The sequence below is a fragment of the Volvox carteri genome (genome assembly GCF_000143455.1).
Source record: "Volvox carteri f. nagariensis unplaced genomic scaffold VOLCAscaffold_73, whole genome shotgun sequence".
NCBI lineage: Eukaryota > Viridiplantae > Chlorophyta > Chlorophyceae > Chlamydomonadales > Volvocaceae > Volvox > Volvox carteri.
Genome location: NW_003307616.1, coordinates 170,724 through 198,385, shown reverse-complemented (window position 1 = coordinate 198,385; position 27,662 = coordinate 170,724). Strand labels below are relative to the sequence as shown.

The window sequence follows — 27,662 nt, the reverse complement described above, 5'->3', positions numbered from 1 at the left end:
CCTGCCGATCCGTTCCGTGACTTAAAACTTCCATCGCCGCAGGGAGGCATAAACGCAGGCAAACAGACAGGGAGTAAGTCATCCTGGGGTCCCCACTCATAGTTCAGTATCTTCACGGGATCTATGAAAGCTGTAGACCTCCATGGCTAAGCTTCAGTGCCAACTGTTCCCCACACACGCCGACCACCTGTTTGCATTGTATTTAGGGTGTCACAGGCAAGCAATAAACCTGCTATGATTGCAGCCAAGACATTACGACCAGTGCAGCCCTATGTCCTTCGCTCAGGCGGTAGGTAATGTCAGAAGTCCAGGTTCGACACCATTTTGAAAGTAGTTTTTAGAAATGGAACATAGCAGTGTTGTCAAATCGTCTAGGTTGGGTCCCAACATCCAAACCGGGAGGTTCTACTCGCATTAACACACTAAAATTGCACTACGCTACATGGAAATAGTTCCTGCATGTCAAAGCCTCTCAAGCCTTCCTGCGCGCCCCGAAGTACTGCTATAACCCTGCAAAGTACTTAATGCCCGTGGCGGCGCGCTTTCACACGCTTCCTGCCGTCTTTCGGATCCCCAAGGCCTAGAGAAAATCCGCCTCCAGCGTCACCTCCAGGCGACGGCGCTACTCCTCCAAACCCCTGTGGCGGTACCGCTCCATATCCGCTAGGTGCAACAAAGGAAGCCGGCGCAGCGCCAAACCCGCCGACAACAGGTGCTGGAGCCTGCGTAGGCTGGGCCTGCACGCCAAATGTGGGCGCGGCCTGCCCGAATGCGGGCGTGGCTGCAGGGGGCGAGGGCGACCCACCAAAAGTAAACATCCCGCCCGCCGGCGCACTGCAGCTATTGCTACCAAATCCGCCAAAGTTGGGTGCTACAGCTGCAGGGGCAGCGGACGCCCCGAAGGCAGGAGTCGAGTTTGCCGGCGCAGCTCCAAATGCAGGTTGTGATGTAGGCGCTCCGAAAGACGGTGCTGCGGCACCGAAGGGATTTGCTGGTGCCGGTGCACCGAAGGACGGTGCCGCCGTTCCAAACGAAGGTTGCGGCGCCGGTGGCGCACCGAATGATGGTGCCGGTGCGTTCGCAGAAAATGTAGGCGCAGCTGCATATGGGAAGGGACAAAATCAGGTTTCTGTCTACAGCACGCACGCCTTGTAAAAGGCTGCACATCGAGGCTTGGTACGGCAGGGCTCAACGACAACGCTGGGCTTAAGCCACCAAACAATATGGGTCAAACAGAAACCTTAAGAAAGATCTAATGGGTGGCTGCAAAGTTAAGGCACTTACATGCTGAACCGAAGTTGAATGTCGACGCAGGACTAGGAGCGCTTTGCTGCGTGCCGAACCCTCCGCCACTCACAGACGCAGGAAGACTAGATGAACCACTATTGGGTGCAGCTCCGAACGTAAAGCTAACCGCAGGACCTGATGCTGCACCGAAGCTTCCGGTACCAAATCCGAGGGACCCGGCCGATAACTGCGTTGCACCAAACATAGGTGCAGAGGAGTTCGACACAGGCATCGGTGACCCGAAACTTGCAGGCGGAAGCGGCAAACTCTGTGTGGCGCCGAATGTAAAGCTTGCCGCCGCTGCCGATGACAACGACGCTGCCGCGCTGGATGGAGCTGCACCGCTAGCCAGAGCATTGAATGCGAAACCCGGCGGTGCTGAGGTAGAAACGACGTTCGCTGGCGCTGAGCCCGAAAAGGCCGGTGCTGAGGACACAGCCGGCATTGAGCTGCTGGGAGCGCCAAACGTAGGCAGTATCGCCGAGGGTGCTGTCCCTGACGGTGCAGCCATGGCCTCAACAGCCGGCGCAACCGTAGCTGCCAATGCAAAGGCCGGCTCTGGCGAAGGGGCTTTGGATGCGATATTCGGCATTTGCGAGGCAGCCGTTGGAGCTCCGAAAGCGAATTGGCCGATACCAGTCGACGTGGGCTGCACAGTGACCACCTCCGGCATGACAGGGTTAGGCTTGGCGAGGCCTGAGGTTATCAATGCATTCTCCGGATTGACCCGCTCCTTGTCAGGTTCCGCTTTTTCCATCAGAATAGCAGTAGCGTCAGCCCTTGCTGATGGTGCTGCCTCCTTAGGTGCAGCGCCCCACGAAAACGAAGTTGGAGTGGGCGTTGATCCGAGCGGTTGGGTAGTAGAGGGTCTGGCCCCATCGGCCGGCGCCACCACGGGTGCAGCAGTAGATGGCCCAAAGGAACAGATATACGGGCGACCGGCATCTGACGTTTCCTGTACCATTTGGGACCAGCACAGACATGGTGTACTTCGCAAGCCATTATTGACCACTGGCCGGGGCAACTTCAGAAACCGTTTGTGAATTTTAACACTACGGGTATACGCTGCCACGGAACTTCCATGCAGAAGGTAGGACAGCAATACCAAAGGGCCAGGGGAGCGCATCCCGAACTTACCTCGTTGCCAGAGTTTGGCATCTTCTCACCAGCACCATTCGCTGGCGTGTCCGCACCAGAAAACCGTGTGAAGGGTGTGCTGCCCGCATGCGAGCTGAAAAAGACTCCTACTCCTGGAGTTGCCAATGGGGTTGCAGCCTGCACCATAGCAGCAGCAAGTTCAGGGCCAACGACACGTCACGCAATTTCCAGATGCTCAGGCAGCGGAGTGAACTACGAAAACCCAAATAATGTTCCGGGAAATGCCACGGTACGTCAATGCATATGATGACCGACCTTAGCTTGCGCGTCAGAATCCTTCCGCTTCTCGGCTGGCGTTGACTCCGGCTGGTCCGCAAAGGCTACACGCCTTGTGCCACCACACTGAAAGGCTTTGGTCGCCTGACACTCCGTTCGCGCATCCACACCCGCTGTCACAGCTACTGCAGATGCCGCTGTTGTATCGACAACGGTCTCGTCATCCGAGTCATCCGGCAAGGGCAGTGCTGCCGCCTTGGCAATTTCCTACGTAACAAGAACGACGATACCGGCCGCGCTGTCAGCGCTTCGCGTCCACAAGCATGGTCCAGACTTTATCAAATGCAAACAAGATATGCAAAGCTTGAGGCAAGAATCCGGCCGTCCATCGCACGCACCTCTGCCACAGTGCTCGTAACTGGAGAAACCGGAATGGACTTTCCCATGGAGACGACTCCATCGGCTCCCACAGTTGCAGCTCTGAACACGACTACTTCCAAGTCACTGCTATTGGCCGCGAGTGCCGCATGCGCTTCGCAAACGTCCTTTGCTCGCTGCAGTTGTTGGTCCAGCGGAGCCCGTGGTGACCTAAAAACGGCGTTCGCCACAGATGATGTACTAGTGGGCTCGGGTGGTGCCTGTGTGCCACCTGCCGTCGTGGACGCCGGCGCCGGGGCATCAATCCTGTTGCGCGCCTCAGCTGTGCTCGGAGTGGGCGCCTCCACAACCGGTGCTGAGGCTGATCCAGCGTGCGCGACACGATCCGTCGTCGCAGCAACGTGTGGTACCGCAATGGGACTTAAAGGTAAGGTGTTGATCCCAAGCTCCGCGGACGTTGTTGCCCGTCCACCCGGTGTACCATCCAGCTGCCGAAGCGACTGATGTGCCGGAGGGACTACAGGCGTGTTGAACTCCAAGACTGTACAGTACGACGACATGAAACACCAGGACGAATAAGACCGGTGCGAGTGGATAGGATAGGACACCAGCAACCCTCTCGGGCCATAAAACTCATGTCTCCAGTGCTTGTTCCTCCCAACCTAAGGTTTCACCAGCAGCTCCCTGCGGTAATCTCTCATACGTAAGATGTATGGAAGTCCTATCACGACACCATCGTAAATGAAAGCCCGTCGGTGTTTACAATCACGGTGAACCTTGCACGGAACTAACTGACAAACTTCCACAAGATGTTGAAGTTGTAACAGGTTGGCTATCGCATAACACCACTATGGAGGCTGGGTAATCGCCTCCCATATCATTGTGGTGATAGCTCATTGTACTGTCTAGGAATAGGGTTGAGAGCGACAAGCAAAATATCATGATACCCAGAAACGGCTCGTGACTACACCTGAAACCCAAGAATACCGCCAGCAACCTACCCATACGAGGTCCAGGAGTTTGGCCCACATTTCCCGCATTCCCCGATGATGATGGCGTTGCACCGCAAACAAAGCCGGGTCCGACGGTAGTGATACTGGGAGTAGGCGTGCCACCGTAATGATTCTGATCTAATCGGTCCAGCGGAGGCATAAAAGGACCGGGAAACGGGGAACCTGTCGGCGGACCAGTGCGCGCCCCAGACTGTGCAACAGGCTTCCCAGCCATAATGTTGGATGTGTTGGCGTCGCCAGTCTGAAATTGCATGGGTATTTTTAAAACGAGCGAAATTCAAGTGCGACATGGGCCATAGAAGGAGCAAAATGGAAGTGCGAAATATTTAGCCAAGCGTATGACGCAAAGAGCCATGAAAGTTCACACAAGCATGCCAAGCCATATGTATGCCTACTGCTGGTATACACGAATATTACACTTGGTCTTTACGCGTACCCGCTTAAAATTATCCAGCGTTTCAAGGATCTTCCGCGCAGTCTCAGTCGCCGGGAGTTCTCCCGCCACACCGCCTCCTGATGATGGTCCCGGCGTCACCACAGTTGCCCCGGAACCTCCGCTACCACCACCAGGCGTCCGCTCATTGTCCGACTGAAGAGGTGTATTTTCGCGAGGGGTGCGCGCCGAGAAGCCAGCCAACACAGACCGTGGCTGTAGAGATTGTGCTTGGCGCCGGCGCTTGAACTCTGCAGCGCAGCAAAGCGCAATTAAACCCACCCCTCCCGCTTCCCCCAATATATCCTTCCCAGCAGTGTACCTGAGAGGTTACGAATCCCTGACGCCATCAGCGGCGAGACTGCTGGACTGTCACGTTGCCGCTTCCCGCCAATGGCGCCAGCAATAGGCCGGAAACCGGAAGGAGTCTGCTGGTGCTGCGTCCCTTGCCCCACAGCAGCCAGCGGGCCGAACTTTGGTAACGGTGTCCCGGTTCGACCTGATGAGAAAGCCACCTGGCCTGGGGCAAGGCGGAGAGCACCTGGGGCCGTTGGAGGCCGCGGTCCTATGCCCATGGGAGCTGGTGCAGTGCGTGCATTGGGCGGCGGAAGGCGCGCTGTTGCAACTGCCATAGAGGGCTTGGGCCCCGTTTGTGGCGGTTGCTGCCCAGCCTCGCTGCCAAAGCCAGTCGCCGGTATGTCTGCGGTGGATGGTTGTGGAGCTGAAGGCAACCCAGCGGTAACCGGCCGTGGAGGCTTGGACAAGCTGCATGGCAAAGCGAGCGATGTAGATGTTAGCCAGCGCCTAATTTGTCCCCTTGGAGTTCTTACTGCACGTGCAGCCACCCATATCAAAGCATCAATATGGCAAAAGGTTGTTCATAACAGCGCGTACTTGAAACTTACTTAACCCGCCCATAAGGGTTGTATCGCGCGGTGCCAGCTGACGGCCTCGACGCGACACCAGCCGCACCCAGACCCGCATTTGCTCCGCTGACAAGGCCTCCAGGTCCCGCCCTCAGGATTGAGGTCAGGTTAAAGTAAGGCCTGGGCGGCTCGGATGTGCTCCCAGGTTCATTTGCGCTAGGAACTGCAGCGTGCACGGCTGGCTGTACGGCATCTGCCCCCGACTTGGCTCCTTTCATAAAGAAGTTGAGTGAGGCCAGTTTGGACGGAGACCACCCGCTCAAGCCGTCCTGTGGGACCCGTCCTGGTGCATTCGGGCTTAGACCCGCCTGTCTGACCTGGCCTAGAGGGACATCCGGGGTAGCCACTGCACGTTGCTGCTGTGCTGTGGCCGCTGCAGCAGACACAGGCCGCGACAGTGAATTTGTCGGAGGCGAATCATCAGAACCCGCCAACGTTGGAAAGGAGAAGCCACTGGGGCCATCCTCGACCTGTCGGAAGTACCAAGCAGATCTTGACCAGCGCCGTTGCGCCAAGCGATGCGAATGAGCTGGCAAGACGACAACTACATACACACCTTTGATTTCAGCTGAACTGCTTTGCGTATTTGCTGGTTTTGCGGTGGCGGCGAAGGCTTCCGTGCGGCGGCTCCTGTGAGCGGTCATAGCAAGGGATTAGTACCAAGAAACCTTAGATCAAACCCAAAAGCGATCACTACCTGTCTGGTTAATGCTATCGCCTGGCGGGGTGCCGACAAGACCCTTCACCTACAAATGGCGGGGACTTACAACCTCTCAGCTGAGAGCAGGCGAGTGCTTTGTTACATAGCAAGAGCCTTACCGTCTTCGAGATAAGCTGCAGAGGGCTAGCAACCAGACCAATAAGTCTCCCCGGGGTGGAACCTCCCCGAACCCGAGGTGCTCTGCCACCAGCGCCACGAGTATCTTTAGCGTCCATAAGACGCACAAATCCTGAGTAAAGTACGCAGATACAAAAGTAGAAGTCTTCGTGTGGGGCCGGGGCAGGCCCCCTGGTATGTCGCGTTTACAAAAGAGCAGAAACTATTCTTCTATCAAATTCTGTATTCTCTTAAATATGTGCATACAGGTCCCTGGGTTGAATTGGAAATTGGGAGAGTGAAGGGTAAATACGGCATCTTGCATTTTTTGCTGCAGGACATTGCCTGTTGGATGCGCCCGGAAGCGCTTTGTGCGGTTGCTTTCTCTGAAGTAAATGTAGTAACAAGACCTATTACGTTAACGCAATTGTCCTGTGTTAGCCTGTCAGTTGTCATACGCCTGTCCAGACTTGCTTGCTTTCATGAAGGAACTATGATGCCCACAACTTAACATAGTTCGTCAGCTGTCGGCTGCCCGCATCCCGCGGCGCAGCGGAGAGCTGCAAGGGAAGTTAGCTGATATATTGCCGAGATGGTCTTCAAGAAGCTTTTGAAGGGCAAGAAGGAGGCAGACGGAGATGGACCTAGCACATCAGGAGATGCTGGGGAGCAGGTCAGCTTGCTATTTTGGGGGAATCAGTTGCGAAAGTGTGTTTGTTGTGGACTGCGACCGGGTTGTGACTTCTCGTTCTACTGCAGATATCATATCATCCGGACGCGGATGAAGCAGGCGGAATGCTCTGCACGAATGATGAACTTCTTAAGCAGCAACGCGAGTAGGTCCCGGCATTTTATTGCGCCGTTGCGAAGAGTCTGTCAGTCTTTTATTTGTCAGCTTGAAGCATAACAATTGATATACACGGATGTGTCTTCCGAACAGGGCAATTATGCAGTGGGTCAAGTCCATGGGTAAACGTCTGCTAACGGGCAGTATAAATTTAATCAATACCCCCTTTCCAGTCAATATTTTTGAGCCACGCAGCTACCTCGAAAAGCTTGCGGATGTGTGGGTATATCCGCGGTATTTGGCAGAAGCTTCTCAGTCTTCGGACCCGGTGGAGCGCATGAAGCTGGTGACGGCGTGGTTTGTGGCAGGCAAGTCCCTCATCTTGGGAGGAATGCGACCTCATGACTATCCAGAATGGACAGGGCTCTGGGGGGAAGTAGCCGGGCTGCCGTCCTGAAACTCCTCCCTGGACGCATGCCCGTTTCCCCAGGCCTTCATCACGCCTTTGAAAACTGGCGGAAGCCGTTTAACCCTATACTGGGTGAGACGTGGCAGGCGTCACTTTCGGATGGAACCACGATGTTCATGGAGCAAATCAGCCACCACCCACCAGTATCAGCTTTCCATATGGAGGGGCCAGGTGTGCTATGCTAGGAGTATTGGGGAATAGAATGGCGTTTAGTAATTATTTTATAGGACCGGTGATGCAAAGCTTTGCTGTGAGGAGGGCACATTGCAGCAACAAGTGGTCGAGTGCAGCAGCAGTGTGACACGGGGTGCAAGATAAGAGGAATGGCTGTTTTGGCCCTCCCAAGCGGTTTAATACTCCGCCGTTAGCCTGCACTAAGTCGAAAGACACCCTCTGTTCCAGGGTTTTCAGGGGCCCCTCCGCGGGTGTTCGGTTCCTGCGCTAAGTACTGAAGCAGCACCGGCGCAGCATGAGAGCGTTTCAGTTTGTCTGCGGACCTGCCGCCCATGGCTTTCTGCAGGCATGGTCGCCAAAGTGTCAGAGAACACGAAAAAATAACTAGCGAGGTTTGCGAAGGGGACAACTTAACCAGCACGTGGAAAGCTGCAGCATCTCGTCATTTTTCATCTGTCTGCCGAGTCGACTGACAGACAGGATCCGTCCCCTACTATTACGCCATCTTTCCGGTGCCGCCTCAGGCGGGGCTTACCGTTTCTTGGGTCTGTCTCAGCCAACCGTGTCCATCGTTGTGAAGTACTACGGCTTCAAAACTGTGGCCAAGGGCTTCCGCTACGTGGACTTTCCGGATGGCACCCGGATTGAGCTGCACTATCCGCAGTACTACATAAAGAATGTGGTGTACGGATCCAGTCGTCCACGTGCTGAGGTAGGCCTCATTTGTGTTGTTTCGCCAGGCGGGGCAGGTTTGTGTGCTGGAGCTTCCGGACTTAGCCGGTCAGATCTTATCCCTGCTAAGATGAAGCGTGCGCTTTACCACAAATGCTGTCGGGCACTGACTACCAAGGTTACAAGAAAGACCAAGTGACGTTCATCGGCATGCGGGCAGGCTGCGGAGTAGCGGATTTTGAATTATCCACGCCGAAAAGCTGGCAGAAGCTGTTTCGGTATGGGGCACATAGATGTAGCTGCATATGGGTCGACTCCCTTGGGTACACCGCATTCTCTCGTTGCAGGTTGACGGGCAGGCCATTCTTGTTGACGTCCGCAACAAGCTGAAGACGGTTATCAATTTCGGGGCGCTGAAAGGCGCGCGGAACAAAGTGCTGCGGAGAGCGGACGCTGTGTACGGCTTCATCTATGACTGCCGAGATAACCAGGTTAGAATTTTGGGAGGCGTTTGCGCACGCGAGGACGAACGCGCCTGGAGCTACAGCAGCAGACTGTCCGCTATGTAAATGTAGATGTCGGACACGTTACATCCATGGTCGAACACGTAATTGTTTCCGCAAGAGCATTGATATGCCAGTAATTATGAAAGTGCGCATGTAAGCGCGCTTTTTGCCGCCGCCGTCTGGTGACGGGCATGCTGTTCTCTCAAGGTCCCTGGCTTATATGCGGCCCTGCCATCATTTATGACAGGCCTCTCTGTTAGAGAAGACCAGCACAGCCGATTTGGCGGTGAGGCTGGAGCACGAGCAGCACGCGGCTATGCGTAAGGGCCCCGCGGGTCTGGAGGATGACGAGGAGTTTGAGTCGGCCTCGGAGAACGAGTACGACCCAGAGAAAGAGGAGGCGGATGCCTCTGCGGCGCTAGAGCAGGCGGCTGCGGAGGCGGCAGCTGCAGATAGGCGTGACGTCGAAGCCGTTGCGCCGGACCCAAGTATTGACGAGCTGCTGCCCTCTGGACCTCACAGGCGGGGCGCGACGGCCGACGGTACCTCCCGCCGGTCGCTCAATGGGGCCGATATGGTTTTGCCAACGGTGTTTGTATCTTCGCATGGGACCGCAGGCAGCGTCTCTGGGTCTTCGGGGAACCTTCACCGAGTGGACGTCACGTCTAGCACGAAGCCACCATCTAGTGTCACCGGCTCGTTCTTCAGCATGTCCGCGTTGAATCGAATGGGGACGCTGCTCCGCATTAACCAGGTGAGGTGGGATGCGGGTGGAATGGACTTTGGTTATGCAGTGTTAGCGTCGGATAGAGATGTTATGGTTGAGGCGTTAGGCTGTGAGAAGTTGGCAGCAATCCGTGTGCTCGGGTATGTAGGGGCGCCCTGGAAGAAGAGATCTGTCCTGCAGTGAAATGCCCGGCTGACGTGTCCGGTGTCTGCCGGCTGGCAACTGATACGAAACTTCAGGTCAAACCTGTGCAGACGACCTGTGCTCTTTTACTCAAATCGAAGACCCACAGAGCATCCTTCGCATGGGTACTTCTAGCATGTGCAACATGTATACTTGACGCTATAGAGGGCGCTGATAGAGACCCGTGCACACTGTTTGTGTTAGCCTCTCTGGAGCAATGGACGGTGTGGGTTTCCGATTGGCCCGGCATCTTCATCCAGGCATCTCCTACGGCGGTCCTGGATCCCACGCCTAACGAAACGGATGGCATTCCACTGGCGAGCATTGAGGGCAGCTGGCTGTCGCACCTTAACATCAACGAAAAGCGGTACTGGTGCGTTGCAACCGAGGTACCGGACCGCTGGCGATCTGTTGCGCACCCGCTGCCTTCTGACTCCCGGTTCCGCCAGGTGTGTGGGAGGAAAGGGGTCTTGCCTTAAGCTGCTGCCGCCAAACCAGGATTCTGAGATCGTAGAGGAAAGTTTGGCACGCTAAAGTCGGGGTTTTGATCTTCACGCCTCCAAGGCACGCTTTCTGTCGCATCCGTACGAATGGCGGGGCTTGATTCTGGTGTCTGGAACTGCTCAATCTTCTCGCAACATCGCACGTTCTCCCAGTTCTAGCAGTTTGCGAGTTGCGTGATTGGGACTCCGTTCCCCTGTATCAGTTGCTAAGTTGTGCTGTTTGTGTCCCTCCTCGTCGCACGGAGCCGAACGCAAGGCAATTACGTAATAATGTGTTAGAAAGCATAGCTGACCCTGTCTTTCACGCATTTGTCTGGCCACTGCTGCTCAATTTCCAGGATTTGATGGTACTGGAGGGCGGAGACATGAAGGCCGCGCAGCGCGCCAAAGAGCTCCTTGAGAACACGCAGCGGCACGATAAAAAACTCCGTGAAGCGGCCACGAATAGCAGATACGGCGGTGGACACTGATGGAGCAGGACTTGGCACGGCCGCGCCGTCCTGGGCAATTGGTTGCTGCTTCATTGGCTAGCGGTCTTAGCGTTTCAGGAACCACCGATACTGCTACTCCTCTCATAGGAGGATAGGGCGCTGTGGGGGACCGCATCGGCGAGAACGGTGGCCCTTAAGCAAGGTTCTCCTGTTTACTGCTTTAGGTGTGCAAGTCTGTGGCAGCGAGGCAATGATCGAGCAAAGATGTCAAGTTCCGCTGAGCGCGCTAAGTCCCCCGAGGTCTTAGCTAGGTTGATCTCCCAAGGGGGGCATGGTCCTTAGGTGCGGTGATTTTCTTTGATGCCGCTGAGAACGTAGCCTCATTTCTCATGGCGTTCCATGGCCATTTAGCGTCACCCGTTTCTAATGATGGTGGGCGGTTACCTTGCCCGTATGTTGGGCACATGAAAGTGGGGTATCCAGGCATTGCCGGTGGCACGGCCGACACTGTGAACGTTACATGTGGGCATGATGCATAACATGGCTTGGCCAGCGAGGGGCGGCACCTGTTGGCATCATCGGAGGAACTGCTGCTGGAGGTGCGACAATTGTCCGGGTACCGCGATGCCGTCCACGTAAGACGGCGTTAGGATCCTTTACATGGTGCGTCGAATCATTAAGGCACCGCTGGCATAGATGACGGGTTAGGCCGCTGCCAGGTTGGGCGCAGATCGATGACGAGGGAAAGGGGAGAGAGTGTGGTGATTTATGGAGCCAAGCTGGGCCGTCCTGCATGTGCATTCATATGCTGGGTTGGGCAGTTGGTTGCTGCGGCCAACCCTTGCCACCTTACACTGACAAGATTTTGAGATGTTGTGACTAGTTTGAACGGCTCCCGGCTTGCATGGACCATGCAGGCGATTGCTGTGGCATGTAGGTGGTCATGTAGTCGTCTTCTGCTGCCCACATTCATAACCATGCCCCGACCAGGATGGCTGGCCCGGGTGCCGAAGCTGCTTTAGTGGCGTGCCCCCGCATGTGCAGTAGGCAGAGATGTGCAATGAAATATGCTGCCTTGGCGAGTCTCCGGCATTTACAGATTCCCACGCTAACGGGGCAAAGACGCATTGCTTTGCTCCGCGGCCTGGATGCAACGACGTACCGGCACGGCTGGCGCAGCCATTGGCTGCCGGTAAACCTTCGCGTCCGCACCACAGGTGCGGACACCGCGGGCCGGGGTTGGAGGATTCGCGGAGGACGCCGAGATAATGTTTTATGGTGCTGCAATTCTCATACTCTAATGTTCAAGATCCGAAAAAGGGATCTTGCTGCAGTGATCCCGAAAAGCTCTGGGTCTGTGGGCACATGCTTTGCCGTTCAGTGCCGGGTTTAGGAGCCTAAGGCCGTGACATGTATAAGAAAAGCATTTTACGGGCCATTACTTAAGGGTACATACACACCCGACCGAGTTCAAACACAATCAGTATTACAAGTAGTCCTCAAGTAGGTAAGGTAGCTCCTAAACAGACATCCTTGCAGATTTTCCCAAGGACAGGCAATCCATGCACAACAAGGATGACGTGTTAATACCATTCAACATTCAGCCGCGGCTTGCTGTTGCCCTAGAAGTATAGTCGTACGGGCTACATGTAAAGTCGTATGGGCTCGCAGCAAGATACCGTCGGTAGTATGCCGCAACCAGCCGACAAGTGAACTCAAGGAAAACTCCTATCCACATACCATGGGTCACGCTAGCTTACGGACTTGTGCCGCAGGCGAGCGCCTCATCATGTCACATCCAGGATCGTGATCTGGCCGTATGCCAGAGTCCTGCATCGTATATTGACACGGCTAGCCACGTCGCCGTCCCTCGTGCAACAATATATCTTCTGCGTAATTCAAAACAAGCCCCTCAGCAATACTGGTGGCGCAACAAAACAAGCAATGAAGGAGCTAAGGTACCCGTCATGCCAGGCGCGTCAAGTTACTTGCAATGCTTAGTGCTTCCACATGGTTTCATTTCGCAGCGTTGTACGTATAAAAGCAAGGAAAGCTGAAGATAATGGTCCTCAGTCGGCGCCAATCAAAACATCCCACGGCCGCTTGAAAGCCGTCACGAGCTGTCCATGCGTTCAAACGCTACCCTCCTTCCATAATGCAAATATAATTTCTTCCCGGTGATGCTTGTCGACATAGGTCCTAGGGCCTTGCCCTAGGCGAGGTGGCCTCACCATCCTGCCATCGGCATACACCCATAGGGCGCCAGAACCAGGCCAGAACCGTTCAAACTCCGAGCCGGCTGAACCGGGACAGGCAGGTGCACGTGTTTCAGCCTGAGTTCCTAGTGTAATCAACGCGCCCGCGTATCTTGCGGCACCATGGGTTGGTTAAGAATATGGGGTGCTGTACACGCATTACCACAAAAATGATCATGTTGCCTGCCATGCATACTTGGCACACTTAGTGCGTACGGCTCACACTCGGATATATATAACACCTGCATGGTCTTGGCATCTTAAAAGCGTCGACGGCCCGAACGTGCCATTGCTGCTGCGCCACCCTGCCGACGGATAACCTAGTCCCGGCTCCTAACTCCGCCACCAGCCTTTGTCCCGCACGCTGCGGCTGCTCCAGAGCTGGCTGATAGCCGGCGCCTCGCGAGGCCCAGAGACGATGTATTTCCAGCCTCCAGCAACTTTGGTTGGCAAGTGAGGGGTTTGCGCTGGCATCATAGCAGCTCCTGCTATTTGAGCAAAAGCGTCATTCTCCCGAACACCTCCAAGTTCCTTCCCCAGCCGTACTCGTGGCTGGTGGTAAGAGGTTTTCGGAACTCCTTTGTAGGCAGCTCACGCGCCATTGGAGAAGCCTTAGCCATATAGCTACTGACGAAGCCGTCCAGTGCATCTTGCTGCTGCATTTGCCGCCGCGCCCGTGCTGAGTCGCGCTGTTTGGAGGCGATGTAACTGAGAGGCACGGCGCTGGAGCTGGCCGGGGCTGCGCTCTGCATGAAGGCTGACAGAGCATCGTGGGGATCCGCTGACATCTGTCCATTGCACGCTATAGGTTGCTGCGGTTTGGCTCTGCATGGTTGCTCCAGGAGGAAGCCCCAGTTGCGTTGCCAGGCCTGATGATATCGGAAGGAGTGTTTACAGAGAAGGCAGCTCATCACCATTGGCTACAGTTTGCCATTATTGCTTCATGTGATTCCGGGCGGCTGCGACGTCTGATGGCCAGGTTGACGGTTGACAATGAGGGGTCACGGCACGTGGGTGCCCGTACACTAGCACACCCTATTACCTTATTGGCGTCTTACCTTATTAGCGTCAAGCTCATTGCGGATGCGCGCTGTCCAGTTCCAGTCCTCTGCAACGGGAGTGATTTTGCTCTGGCTAGTCGTCTCCGCCTGCGTCCAGGAGGGTGACGATAACTTCCCTGGCTGTGATAGCGTTTCGAGCTCAATATGATTGTAACTCTGATACGGAGTTCATAACCATGGCATTCAGGTAGCTATTTGCAGAAGATAACGGGCCCCGAAAAGTTACCATGACAATGGTCCGAAGCGCCAGACAAGTTATGGGACAGAGGAAGGTTCTAGGGCAGTCAGATTACTAATAGTTTTTGCGATTAACCTTAAGAAACCTTCCTATGGGTCGCTGCTATTTGCCTTCGAAAGGAACGATGGCACATGAGTGCGCAAAATCTTGTGAAGTGGCTTACGGAGTTCTGTGGACATAGGCGCCATTAGAACTTTGCGATTATACCCTTGAGCTTTGCTGTTGACTTCCTTGGTAGAAACGTCGTACTCCGTACATCTCGCAATTGACAATCCTCCTCGCAGTGCTCGTGGCCGTATCCTCCTCACATTTTTGGCAATAGTAAGATATCTTGAATGTAATTCAAGCTAGGATACCTCCTTGCATAAGTAGTTTGGCAAAAGACCAAAGTTGTAGCCAAAGCAGGAAGGATCAATCAGCCATGCATTTCATTGCTGGTCTACATTCAGGAGTCCTATGGACATGGGGAATTGCGCTAGTATGCGTACTTACCCTGGCGTTGCGTGTGTTGTACGTCCTGTTCCAGCGGAAACCGGCAACGGCACGAACAAAGCCAGCCAAGACTCTCATAGTCCTGGGGTCAGGTGTGTCTCCCTGATGCCATCCCATCACTTTCATTGGTAACGGGTCTACGCTACTAGCCTCCACCGTCTTTGGCAACTCAAGCCTCCAAACCCCATGCGCATTCACTGCATCCAAATTACTCACCTGGTTAGACCTCCAGAGTTTCCCTGCACCATCCGTCCATGCACAGCGCTAGCCAACTGTATACAGCGAGGACGAGCTCGGCAGCACGGCAGCAGGCGCGACATATATCAACCTGGATGACTGCCGTTACGGCGGACTCCATTATCGCTAAACCCAATTAAACGATTTGTTCATGTGCCGCACCCGCACCATGTTGGATTACCTTACATGCGCTTATCTCCCCCACCAGCTACCCCTTGGCATCTCAGAGCCGCCTCTCAGCGCCGCCTTCCACCTTCCCATACGTAGGGGGCCACAGCGCGGAGATGCTCATGCTCTTGGACAAAATGGATAAGGCCCGGTACAGCCCGCGGAGCTACGTGGTGGCCGCCACAGACCGTATGAGTGGGCCCAAGGCGCTAGCGAGGGAGCGGATCTGGCAGAATGAGGTACGGGACTGCGGGGCGGGAGGGGCGGGTCGGTGCTGCTGGAGGTCGATCCCAGGCGCATTTCGGCAGAGGCAGGATCAGGCGACCATCAGCCTGAACACTCGCCCGGAGAAGCAGTCAGAAGAGGAAGGAAGCTCAAGGGGGCTGAATCGTGGTGGCAGATGCTGAGGACATATGTCAATGTCAGTCTGGGCGGGGGAGAGAGCCTGTGGGGGCCTGTGGGTAGCTGGCGCTGGCGATGGCGATGGCGATGGCCTGTTACCGGCTGAAGATGCTGGCCTCGTAGCCGTCCGGGAAGAGAGAGGTGAAGGGTGAATATCTTGGCAGCAGCCGGCTACCTGCGGACGCTAGCGGCAGCGGCTCTACTGGGGGCCTGCTGTGCCCCTTCGGACGCACAACCGTCAGAGGGCTGGCAGGGGGCCCTTACCCATACATTCCGCCTCGCGCCTTGACCAAGACGCTTCTTTCCGGTTCCTGTGCCTCGTCACTTTGGACCTTCCGCACGAGGTTTTGCGGCTATTTTGCAATACAATACGTCACAATACAATTTTACATGTTTTACTCCCCTTCCCTCTCGCCCTTTTTGTCCTGGGCTGGTACCGTTCAACACCTGCTGGGCCCCAGGAACCACTCCTACTCACGCTATCCCACCCTCCACCTTGACCTCTCCAGGACTCGCCGACCGGCTTCAACATCCACCATATTCCGCGCAGTCGCGAAGTGGGCCAGTCGTACGTCACCAGTGTGATCACCACCCTGTACTCGCTGGTCTTCGCATTTGTGCTCGTCCTCCGGGAGGTGCCCGACTTGGTGAGCGAGTGGGGTCAGTCAGTGATTGAGGGAAAACACGGGAACTGAAACACGGTAAATGTTACTGGCTTGGCTTTTGTTGTGGCGGGGTTAATACGGCCAACATAGCTTTGCGGCTCTGGTCTAGTCAAGAGGATATACCCTGCAACAGACCGGTAGGTGGCTCGGTGGATAAGAGACTCGGCAAGCGGAGCTTACATGCAGAGGTTGCACCGGGCAGCGGGTGCCAAGCCGAAGTGCGGGAGGCAGTAGTGAATAGGTTTGCTTAACATGTTGCAGGTGCATAAGCGCTAGGGCTGCCGGACCCCTACATTTTGCTACCGCCGGACCCTTACACATGCCGGGATCCTGGCCATGCAGCTCGGGAAGTAGGTTTGCGCGGCAAGACAGGCCGCAGGGGCCGTACCGCCATACCGGTGAACGTGACATGTGTGTACATGCACGGCAACACATGGAGCGCGCATACACCGTATGGCGGGCTGCTGGCTTAACTAGGCCCTGGCCCGACATTGCCAACAGATCAGCGCCGGCGATGAAATGTGCCGGCTCGGGCGGCCAGGTCAGACCGCACTGTCATGCGAGGCAGCGAGATTATGTACGCACATGTAGCCCTCAGGCTACTACCCCGGGCTGCCGCTGCTACCATTGGGCCAATTGGCTGTGGTCTGGTTGTTGACTTGGCTGTGGACCTATCCGCCTGGCCACCCTTCGGCATCCGTCGCTGTGCTCTCTCCAAGTGCCGGGTAATGCGCCCACCCACCCGTCCGCTGCGCCACCGCACGCGCGCGGCCATGCTCCGCAGGTCCTAGTCAACGGTCCGGGTACATGCATACCGATATGTGCAGCGGCGTTCGTGTACCGGTAGGCGTGTGGGAAATTGGTGGAGTGACCGGGCGGAGGCGGGGCCGGTCTTAGCTTGGCTTGGCTTGGCGCTAGACTGGGATGTTCCTGGGGCTGCAACGGGCATGTGCTGGCTGGCAAAAGCTCGTCACGCGTTGGGTTTGTCTGTGCGCGGAAAATTGTAGACAAACCCTGTGGGCCCGGGACTTGGCGATGCGGTCATTTCAAAGCGCTTGCTGATCCTTGTGACATTGGCCTAAGCTGCAATTGGCAGACAACTTGCATGACCGATACGGCGCATGGCATTCGCTCCCTTCACCGCGGCCCCAGACAGCGCATCCTCTCCTTCAATTATAGGCAATTATAGGAGTTGGCCTTAATCCTTGAAAGGACTGCCGCTTGCGAACAGCTGCGGTGTGGTGCGGTGGCGAAGTGGTGGAGTGCCATTGGGAGGACCCTGTACCCGAATAGGTTAGGTCCGGATTTGGGGGAAATGTGGGAAGATGCCGACGCCCAACTGCCGTCGAGCGCCCTGGAGCTAGTGATCGTTCTGAAGGCCGAAGGCTACACGCCTGTCACTTGCCTTGCTGCCCTTGTTCTCTTTAAAAGCCCGTTTATAGTTTTTGTTTATGGTATTCCTGCGTTGACCTCTCGCCCTCGTCCGTCTGTTCCAACCGCTGGTTCCAACCCACTGGTTCTCTTTCCCCCAGCGTTTTCGGTCTGATGGGGACTCGGATCGTGTACGTGGAGAGCATAGCGAGGACCCGGCGCTTCTCCCTGTCCGCCAAGCTGCTGTATCACCTGCGCATGGCGGATTTGGTCTTCGTACAGTGGGAGCAGCTGACCCGTACGTACCCGCGGGCCTTGTATGCCGGGCGGCTGTACTAGCTGTGCACGGGTTGGAAAAGGGTCATAAACGGAGGTTATACAGCTGCGCTGGGATCTGGAGCATTATGCATTTTTAGGTATTCGATACGAGCTGACCGATTCTGACACCGCGAAGAAGACAGTACGAAGGGGAAATGCATTTCACAAGTTGGCTGCGGATTTCGAGTAGCTGTGTGTCCGTTGTGGAAAGCGTGGGGAAGTGTGGGGGCCGCAGGGGCTTAGATGCCGTGCGGTGGCGAGAAGCGGTCACTCTTCATGCGATGCCTTCAGTTTATATGCCTCCCAAAAGATTTTTGTAATCATGACACCATTGATGCCGTTGTGCGTTCTGTGGGGCGTGCACTTTCCTTTCCGGAGCCGGACGGGTACGACAGATGTCATAACTTCCAGGGCCACGAAAAGCGAGACAATTCAATCCAAGACCCGGACATGTATTTTACTGCTGCCTCTTTCGCATGTGTATTGTGCTTAGCTGAGTAGTGACGTGGAGACCGTACGGGCTGCGTCGACGACCATCCGACGCTGCACTTTTCTCTTTTTGAGGCAGCCGCACGTATGTGGGCGGACTGCTGAAGGGTCATATCTTGTGTACTGGCGTAGGACGAGAAGCATTTCTGATATTTTATGCCTAGCATATCCTGGTAGGGGGAAATATTACATCCTGAGGTCTTTGGCTGCAAATCGGCACCCAGCGCTCAAAGCGCTTTTTTGGGACAAAAGTTCCAGTGCAAAGGATGTTCCCTTCAGGCGGTGGCAGCGGTGGAGGCACTAATCCTTGGGGAAAGAACCTTAGCCTTCGGAGAAAGCCTGCGGTTCTAGCAATCAGGCTATCAAGAGAGCTGCAAAGGCGACCTCTTCTTGCAAAATGTGTGCCAACAGCTGTCGGCTTTGCCTTCGGCGACTGCTTAACCCAGTTCATGAATCGTGACCGGTCGCGCACGCTTCGGGAACAGTGGTCTTTCAGCCGAACAGGAAGCATGCTCTGCATCGGAGCTTTATGCGCCGGGCCTATACTGCTTTCCTTTAACCGTTGGATGGATCTTGCTGTCATGCCTTCTGCCGGTTCTAGCCCAGTGGCAGTCGCAGTCAAGTTTCTATTGGATCAGGTAATCCCCGCAGACTGCTTGTGACAAAAATTCTGCAAACAATGGGAAGGCCGTGAATGGGTTTCGACCTTCGGATTTGGTTATCTTCGCCCCTCCCCTTCCGCACAGGTGGTTGGGTGTTTCATCTGGCAAGCTGCCTACCTGAGCATCAATCCGTCCTACCGACAGTCAGCAATCGCTTTATTGGAGTCGTCTTCGATGCAGATAGAAGAGCACCGCCGAGGCCTACAACGGCACGCGCAGCATGCGCTTGCATGAACGGCCGCGGCGCCAGTGTCATCTGAAGTTTTTTTGGCAAACGCGGCAGCACATTACCTAGTCGCTGGCTTATGGGATGTTGCAGATTTGTTTAGTCTCTAACAGGGGGCTGATGCCTCCTGTTCTGAAGTGCCTTTGCCGCACTTTCGGAAGCCTGTGTAACACTACGAAGACGCGGTTGGGCCATTGCAACGCATTTGGGCGGAACCCTAGCGTCGTTAAGGCCGGCTGTAATTCTCTTGTCGCCACGCTGTTTCAGCATTTGTAAGTATTTGGTGGTGTGGTGCTGTCGACATGGAGAGACGTGGTGACGCAATGGTCAGTTGGCGAGGTGTATCGGCCATCTACCTTGGTGCCGACATTGGTGGTAGTGTGGCTCCATGTGGCTGCATCTATATTTACCTACAAGGTGCACCGTCGGTTGAGCTTTCAGTGAGTGAGAAGAGATATAGAGTATAGAGGAGCGGCGTGGAATTTTGAGGGAAAGCGGTATGCTTGCCTTTCATGGCCGTCTCAGTAGGCAAGGATGCCTTGCCTGAATCGTGTTGCAGGCCAGGCTAAGGTCGGGATGGCGGTGCCCTGACGGCGGGTAGTGATTACAGGAACACGGCTTGGGGGCCATTGGTACCTAGTTAGTTTAGGTGCCCGCGGTGCCGACCACAAGATGGCATCCTTACGAGAGTTCTTGACAGGACAGCAGATGACCTGGGCAGATGTGGGTTTGGGGTCCGTAGAGAGTTACATGGGTATTAGGAATAGTGGCTGGTAGCCGAAGAGTGGCGTCGGGGTGTTCATAGGTAGGTATGCCTTGTTTGATTGGAGCTTCGCATTGTAGCGTGGAATCCGCATGCAAAGTTCGCAGCAGCGCTTGACCGAGGCAAGTTTTTCTTTTTTGGGGGGAGGAGCCGTAGGGTGCCCGTCGGCTTGTTGGTCTGTATCGTTCGGCCCCTTCCTATCACTCTGTTTGCAACCCCCCCCCCGGTTTGGGCATTAATGCCCTGGGCTGAAGACGAGCAAGGGAAAGCGCGCATCACTCCCCCTCGCTGAAGACTGGGTGATGCATCTGTGCTGCATCAGTATATAGTGCTTAGTTCGATAAGGGGGGCTTCCTGCGCAGGAGGCCGGTTTTGCATCTATTCGGTTGCTGATTTCCTGGGTTTCGGCTTGTAGAGCATTTTTGGCGGTCGCAGCGGCGCAGCTTTTTTGTTGAGAAGGTTGATGCTCGCGTATTAATAGGAGGGATAGAAGACAGGAATTGTGGCCGCTTGGAAGCCATTAATCTGCACAATTACTTTAGTATAGCTACGAATGAGTTCTCTTGACGCAGCGTCTTCGTAACCAAGTTGTACAATTCATTCTCAGATTTTGTTTCCTTAGCCGGTTCCCGTGCTGTACCCGGGATGCTTTCATGCCTTCTGGCTGATGCTGTAAGTACACTGGATATATTTTCTTCCTGCGCCTTAGGTGCTTGGCTCTATTGGCAACGTCTGCAGTGCTGTGTGTTCCTCGTACAAAGTGACAACTGTAGAAGGCATATCCCTCTAGGGAAATTTATTGCAGCGCGGTGTACAACTGGCCACGCTGGACGTACCGCTGCCTCCAGGTACTTGGCAGCGGTGGCCAGTCAGAGCCCGCCTTAGCCAAGAGAGGGACTACTGGCCAGATCGGGTGCGGCCTAGCATACTATCATGCTGCTCCCCGGCCATCACATGCAACGGCCCCGCTCGAAAATACTCAAGTCAGGCAACCATTGCCACTACGGAGAGGCTAATGAACCGATGGCGACAACAACAACCGCTCTCTTTTAACCTTCACTTCCCTAGCTTGCGTGCGGCATCATAAAACACAAAAAGAATGCTGCGCAGGTGGGGCCTCAAAATTGCATGAAAATGTAACCGGTTCTAAGTAACCGGATCGCTCTTGCTTATTTTCAAGCTGCTCTAGCAATGCTCTATGCAGCCACTATAGTCCAATAGCGCTTGCAACCATCCGACCTTCCAAAGCAAGCAATAACCGCCGATGCATATCATTCATCGCAGCCACACGCGCATACACTGTGCATGCAATATGCCATAAAAACGTTTGTACCCTAGCCGCGATGCTTTCAATGAGGCTGAGTCTGGGCTTCCTGTCCAGGGTGGTAGAATAGGGGCAGCTCTGCGAAGGCATCCTCTATACCTCCTTTACCGGCATCCAATCCAGCTCCGAAGTCCTGCCAGCCAGCTGTCGAAAACCGCACATCATCGCAAATCGCAACCAACCGAATAAACGCTGGCATCTGCCACGCATAAAAACGAGTTTTGGTGCCTCTGGACCAGGTAACAGCCGCTGGTGCAATTCCCCAGCACAACCTTCAACGTGGCATTCTGGACTCAACACAGCGCCATCCTCTTCCACGCCATGCACGTCGAACACGTGCCCTTACTCCCGGTCTCGTTCACCTATTTCTAGCTCCCAGTCGCTCCCCCTTATGAAGAACCCTTATGAAGAATACCCGGATCAGGCCAGCACATTCGCAGCTCCTAACGTGAAATGCGGTGTGTTCTGTCATCATGCCATTCAAGGTTCTGAGCAAAGTGCCTTCCATTCACAACCTGCTACGGGGCATGTGTTTTATAGATCCCATCTGTACAGCACCTGCCAAAGTAGTCATTTCGCCCCCTGGTTCCACGAAGACTGAGAGGACGACAAAGCATTGCGAGCCTGAGCTACCACATAACCCCGCCCGGCACCTCCCCGACCCGGGCCTCGAATTCCCCGGCCCCTCCGGTCCGATAAGCAGTTAGTATTCCTGCATCCTGCCCAGTTCAGGTCAGATGCAGACCCGCGGTTGCGGTGGCGGCTGCTGGCCCAGCTGCTGCCGGCTGCGGCGGCTGGCTAGCGGCAGCGGCCGCGACACCTGATTGGCTGCACACATGAACCATGGGACGAACACGATGCCCAGGAAACACAGCGCCACAAGCACCACTAGACTGTGCTGCCTCATTACAGGGTCCACCTCGTACACCTGCTGATGCGCCCGCCGGTCAAACCCCGCGCTTCCGTACAGCTCGCCCTCGCGGCCCTTTCCGCCTGCGCCCGCCTGACCTGCGGTGGTTTCCCCTGCGTGATCACCTTGGGACCCCAAACCCGCCTCCTCCTCCTCCTCCTCCTCCACTGCATTCGCGCCGAAGTCCTGACCAGCACCGTCTCGTCCCTCTATTTGCCCAGCCCCCTCCTCCCCGCCGGCGGGTACCTCCAGCAGCCGCCGCCCTAGGCCAGAGACAGCTGCGGCATCTATCTGCGACTTCAACCCGGTGCCGAGCCATGGGCCAGTGCTCATGCCCGCCAGTACGGTGCCCGGCAGCGGGTGCGGTGAGGGCCTGGGGTTGGCGGGGTCTGCCACGTGATCCAACGTCATCAGCAAGATGACCACCCAGCGGCTGATGACGTCGCGGTAGGCGGTGCCCGGGGGAGGGTTGAACATGTCGAAGCAGCCCTGCTGCATCTGCGGGACGCGGCAGCAACAGGTCGCACGGGCCGTGGTGTGGGGTATGCTGAGGTGTGGCGGGAAACGGAAGCTGCGAGTGGGGGAACGTCTGTCCCAACAAATGCTGTACATGGTACACATCATGCTATGTCCTGTTTGAACAATGTGTTCCGTGTTCATGAAGGGGGTCTAGTGATCACGGTGTTGCTGCGTCGGCAGGGAACAAGAGGCTACACCAGAGCGCAGGGGGCTCCAGAAGAGCAACGGATGGCAGGAGTTCCGGAAACCGGGAGGTCGAAAAACGTCATGCAAAAACGAAAGCATGAAGCGCAAGGAAGGACAGCTCACGCTGATGGCCTGGCGCACGAGAAACAGCTGCATGGCAGCTACCTCCTGCCCGACCCCATTTCCCATCCTCAACACCGTCACCTCGGCCGTCGTCCAAACCACCCCCCCCCTCGCGCGCCATGTCCCTCCCTCGACGCAGTGCAGCGCACGAACCCACCCCTGGCTGCCTCCGAACCATGGCCAAGATGTGCCCCTCCGGGCCCAACAGCGCCGCCGTGTCCTGCTGCAGCTCCCTGCCTCCGGGCCCTGAGCCCAGCGCCTCCGTCGACGCGCCAGCCGCCCCAACCAGTGCGGCCGTGGCAGCGGTCGCAGCCGCTGCAGCGGAGCCGTCGCTGCCATTCATGGCGGCTTGTAACCTCCGCATACTGCGCCCACCAAGCATGCCCCTGGGCCCCGATTGGAGCTGCGATGGCTCCTCTAGCTGAGAGGGCAACTCCGCGAGCGCTGATCCCGGCAACACCGCAGCGGAGGATGACTGCAGGAGCGCCCTGCCGCTACTGCCAACACCGCCGTCCTCGCCTCCGTTGCTCAGCATCATCCTGCCCACGCGCCTCGCTGCATCTAACCACCAGCCTAAAAGCCCCCGCGACCCCATCGCCGTCTGGCGCTCGCGCAGTGAGGCGCCCGCCCCCGCAGCCGCTTTGCCAGCAACTGCTCCCGATCCTGCCAGGGCCTTATCTTCCACCCCCCGGACCCCTGCCGAGCGGCGCAGGCTGGAAACGGACGTCCGCGTCAGACGGGTGGCGCGGTTGGAGTGCTGGCGAGCGGTGCGGAAGTGGCTCTGTGCATTTTGATGGTAGTGGTGCTGGTGTGTGTGGACCAGCGGCAGCAGGTCTTGGATGTGCGGCACGGTGGCCGCAATGCCGCTGTCCGTCATGTAGGAGTACTCGCTCAGCGGCTTGTTGCGAGTGCCTGCAAAGCAAGAAGGTCAGCAAGCAATGTGCGGGGAGGAAGGGGCTCACAAGCGTTGCAGGTGCTTGTTGGCGCACTAAGAGCAGCCCAGGACATCCGCCCACTGCCAGTGTGTGTGTGTACAAATCTTGTCCTTCACTCCACATGCTGCATCTCCATTCGCAAGGTCCTGCAAGGTTAAGGAACTCTGCCCCTTCCGCGTGTCTGTCTGTCTGTCTGTCCGTCTCTATTCCGGTATACACTTCCCCGTGTGACGCGAGGGTAGCCTCGGGGGCCGCCCAAAGTCCGGACTGGGCACCCTCACGGCCAAACTCGCCAACAACTGCCGGCCAGCCAGCAAATCGAGTAATCTAATCATATAGACCAACAAGGAATAAATTAAACAGGCGGGTCATCATCTTCCGAATCACCATCGCCGACAAGGATTCGGAGAACGAACGAACCACGTGAACGAGTGAAGCTGATGCCAAGGAAAGACTCGTTCGCTAGGTGGACTGGGGACCGGGAGATCCTCGCGGGGTGGACCACCAGGCAGCGGGACGTCCTGGAACAGGAAGTTCAGTCCTCTCTCTCTTTCTTTCTTTCTCTCTCTTTCTTTCTTTCTCTCTCCCTCTCTCTCTCTCTCTCTCTCACACACACACACACACACACACACAAAAATAAGCATACATAGCAAGACTCGCAAAAAGGGCCCGAGGCAGGTAGTGCTACATTGCCGGGTCGTCATGGCGCGGTCGACCCCCAAGGCCACCCCGCCGCAGCCGCGGCGCCCACAGAACCCTGCGCCTCACCCTCGGGAATCCGGCCGGGCTCGCCGGGACTAAACACGTTGCTCTGGCCGTACACTTCGTACGTCAGTGCGTACGGCACGCCCAGCTGCGTGTACATGAAATCCATGCCGGTTCCAAAGGCCAGGTAGTTGGAGACGGCGCCGGCGGGACCTGCCTGGCAGCGACACACGTCTCCTGAACGAATGAGCAGGTCCGACAGGTCCTCCTGGGGTAGGGGGTGGAACGAGGGTTAAGGGAGGTAGGGGGAGGGAAAGACGAAACACGTGCGAGTGAAGCTGCGGGGGAAGAAAAAGAGGGGGAAAAACGAACCACGAACAAGTGGGAAGTAGGGCAAGGGAAAGCCCGTGAAATCCCTGCATAAAATCTCTGTGTACCAGAGATGGGTTGAAGAGAGGACATAATTAACGTAGAATCCCAATATCCACATATGCCGCCCATTTCCCGGTATAAATCTTGCGTACTGTTCGACCCTCATAAAGCTTTCTTCACACTCCAGCTCCGTCTCCAGGCCCCAACAAGCCCCCACCGGCACCAACCAGCTCTCACCACCCCTCACATCTCCTCCATCCCACACCCTTTCCCCCGAGTTCCCAACACCGTGTCAGGGTGCAACTCTCACCGGTAGCCCGGGGCCCACTCCGCTCTTGCTGTCCCAGCCCGAGTAGACGGCCCATTCGCCGCTGTGCACGTTGATGTAGCCCTTGGGCACCCTCCCGCCTTCCAGCGCTAGGCGCGCAATGAGGCGGCTCTGCGCCTCGCTGAACGGATACGGCCCACCGAACATCTCACTGCTAGGGGGCTGAAAACGGGGTGCGAGTGCGGGGTGGGGTGGGGTGGGGTGGGAAAGGGAGGAGTCAGGGGCGGCTGCGGTGCGGAAGAAGAACCAAAGTGAAGGAGTGAGCGTGCGAGAAGAAATGCATGACGGACTGCTGACCGCTGCACAAACGGCGGGATGGCGAGGACAACGGAGGCGCCGGAAGGGAGTTCGGAAAAAGGGGTAGGATACGGAAGCCAGGTACAGCGGAGGAGCACGTGGGACGGCGGCAGACGTATGTAAAACAAACAGACAGACAGACAGACAACCTAATATCAAACATCTTGGGCTCTTAACCACCCACGTGGGCCACCCAAGTAGTGCCTCTGTAAAACACATCCCCTGCGTGCCATGCCGCGTGCCGCCCGCGCCCGCCCCGCGCTCTCTCATCCACGAGAATACCCCGTCCCACACGCCCGCATGCATAGCGGTGTCATGAACACCCCTCCGCGCCCGGCCCCTACAGCCTGCGCCGTCCTCTCTCCACCCGGTTCAGATGCCACCCCACACCGGTTACCTCAGCCTCTCGTATGACGACGGGGCACGGGGGCACGGGGCGCTCTCACCCTCACTACCTGCCACCCCCCTCTGTCCACCCTCCTGCACATCCCCACTGCCGCCGCAACCCCGAGCAATCTCGACTGACCTCGGAGGCAAACGCAAAGGGGTAGTTGCGGTTCAGGTCCACCCCTTTGCTAGTCTTGCGAAGACATAGATTGCCCGCCTCCCAGGCTTGCCGCCCGTCCACATTCTCGATGGGCAACACCTGCAGCGGCAGCATGGGCCCCGGCACACATCGCCAGATACCACCAGCTAGTCATCAAGCCAAGATTAAGAGCCCCCCGCCGGGGCCGGGGTGAAAACCCCAGAGCCCCCGCGGTGTGTTTTCCTTCCGTACTCTCCGCCCACAACCCACCCACACCGCAAATCACTGCCATAGCGCAACCAATCCGCCGATTATTTGTCCGACATCGTATCCTCTGTCCGTACCGGCGCCGCCGTACCTTGACCACCAGATTATCTAAGATCCTCCGGACCCAGCCCTGGACCGTGGCGGCTACGTCTTGGGGGCCGATGCCCAGGGGCTTAAAGGCCTCCGGCCACTCGGCCCACTTGGAGATCTCCGCCGTGTCGCCCACCAGCACCCGGGAGAGCCATAAACCCACTTCGCAGGTGATAAGCTCGCGGGCGTGCTCCCCAAAGACCAGTAGCACAGAGGGCTTGTCACTGACCTTGGATTGAACTAAAGGGATTTCGGGGGTTCGGGGTTGGGAGTGAAGGGCGCGGGGAATAAGGGAGGGAGTGGTAAAGCAGTCTTAATGTGGGCCGGGCTTGCGTCAGACGCGCGGTTGTCAGATGAATAGGTGATGAAACGTGGTAAGCATGTGTCCAGAAGCGGATAGCGGAATGCGGCGCGGCAGCAGGATTGTGACTCATAGCGGGGTGGGGAGGAGATTTGATGTCGGTGGGGAGCCGGGAGGGCGGCAGGAATTAAAAAGGCAGGAGACGTAGCTGGCTATACGAACGCAGCGGCAGACGGTCTGGAGGGCCTACCTTCGACGTCATCATAGTTGCTAAAGCTGGCCAAAGGCAACACTGTGTGCTCGAATCCGGGCTCTCTGAGCTCCGTGTATCTGTGCCGACCGGAACAAGATCGTTGGGGTCCTCCCTATGTTAGAGTAAAGCAGCCCGATGCTGACGTACCGAACTAGGGATGGATGCATCTGCGCCGCGTGGGCATACCAATGAAGCAAATCGCCAAGAGAACTGTAATCCTCATGGCTGTTTGTTAACGGTACCACCAGAAACAGCAAGGTCCAGGCGAGCAGTGACCTCAGAAGCGACATGGCAGAATATAAGGTGAAGCAAGACTGGATGCATCCAGCCTAGGTTGGCGTTTAAACCATAGGAAGTACCGTCGCGCATAAAAGGATGGTAACCAGGAAAATGTAAACCAATAGTAATCTGACAATAAAACCCAATGGCTCCACAGGCAGAAACGGCTGTTGAGTGAAGACGTATAGTGCGTGCTTGCTAGCGAACGCTTTAGCAGAAA

The 27,662-nt window shown here is 56.4% G+C and overlaps 5 protein-coding genes across 5 annotated transcripts; 3 read left to right on the top strand and 2 right to left on the bottom strand.

Annotated features, from left to right (window-relative positions):
• Positions 1-234: 234 nt before the first annotated feature.
• VOLCADRAFT_121628 (uncharacterized protein) lies at positions 235-10,195 on the top strand (the record flags this gene model as incomplete). Its single annotated transcript, XM_002957408.1, has 12 exons — positions 235-289; positions 668-1,072; positions 1,495-1,966; positions 3,222-3,466; positions 4,943-5,073; positions 6,988-7,064; positions 7,169-7,361; positions 7,538-7,655; positions 8,183-8,370; positions 8,678-8,821; positions 9,084-9,590; positions 9,803-10,195. Coding segments are annotated over 12 exons (2,928 nt in total), but the record flags the coding sequence as incomplete, so codon positions are not given.
• A 3,228-nt stretch (positions 10,196-13,423) lies between these two features.
• VOLCADRAFT_98503 (uncharacterized protein) lies at positions 13,424-14,225 on the bottom strand (the record flags this gene model as incomplete). The annotated part of the gene is made up of 3 exons (XM_002957362.1): positions 13,424-13,804; positions 13,994-14,083; positions 14,223-14,225. The coding sequence occupies 3 exons, from the start codon at positions 14,223-14,225 to the stop codon at positions 13,424-13,426; spliced, it is 474 nt and encodes a 157-aa protein (XP_002957408.1).
• Positions 14,226-14,655: 430 nt separating this feature from the next.
• On the top strand, positions 14,656-17,908 carry VOLCADRAFT_98502 (uncharacterized protein; the record flags this gene model as incomplete). The annotated part of the gene is made up of 5 exons (XM_002957407.1): positions 14,656-14,818; positions 15,231-15,370; positions 16,043-16,180; positions 16,983-17,041; positions 17,731-17,908. 5 exons carry the CDS (start codon positions 14,656-14,658, stop codon positions 17,906-17,908), a joined length of 678 nt encoding a protein of 225 aa, XP_002957453.1.
• Positions 17,909-18,642: 734 nt separating this feature from the next.
• Positions 18,643-19,883, top strand: VOLCADRAFT_84089 (uncharacterized protein; the record flags this gene model as incomplete). The annotated part of the gene is made up of 2 exons (XM_002957406.1): positions 18,643-19,014; positions 19,123-19,883. 2 exons carry the CDS (start codon positions 18,643-18,645, stop codon positions 19,270-19,272), a joined length of 522 nt encoding a protein of 173 aa, XP_002957452.1. The 3' UTR covers positions 19,273-19,883.
• Positions 19,884-22,084: 2,201 nt separating this feature from the next.
• VOLCADRAFT_98500 (uncharacterized protein) lies at positions 22,085-27,453 on the bottom strand (the record flags this gene model as incomplete). Its single annotated transcript, XM_002957361.1, has 8 exons — positions 22,085-22,759; positions 23,247-24,001; positions 24,793-24,997; positions 25,412-25,591; positions 26,253-26,372; positions 26,611-26,849; positions 27,161-27,240; positions 27,311-27,453. The coding sequence occupies 8 exons, from the start codon at positions 27,451-27,453 to the stop codon at positions 22,085-22,087; spliced, it is 2,397 nt and encodes a 798-aa protein (XP_002957407.1).
• Positions 27,454-27,662: the final 209 nt, after the last annotated feature.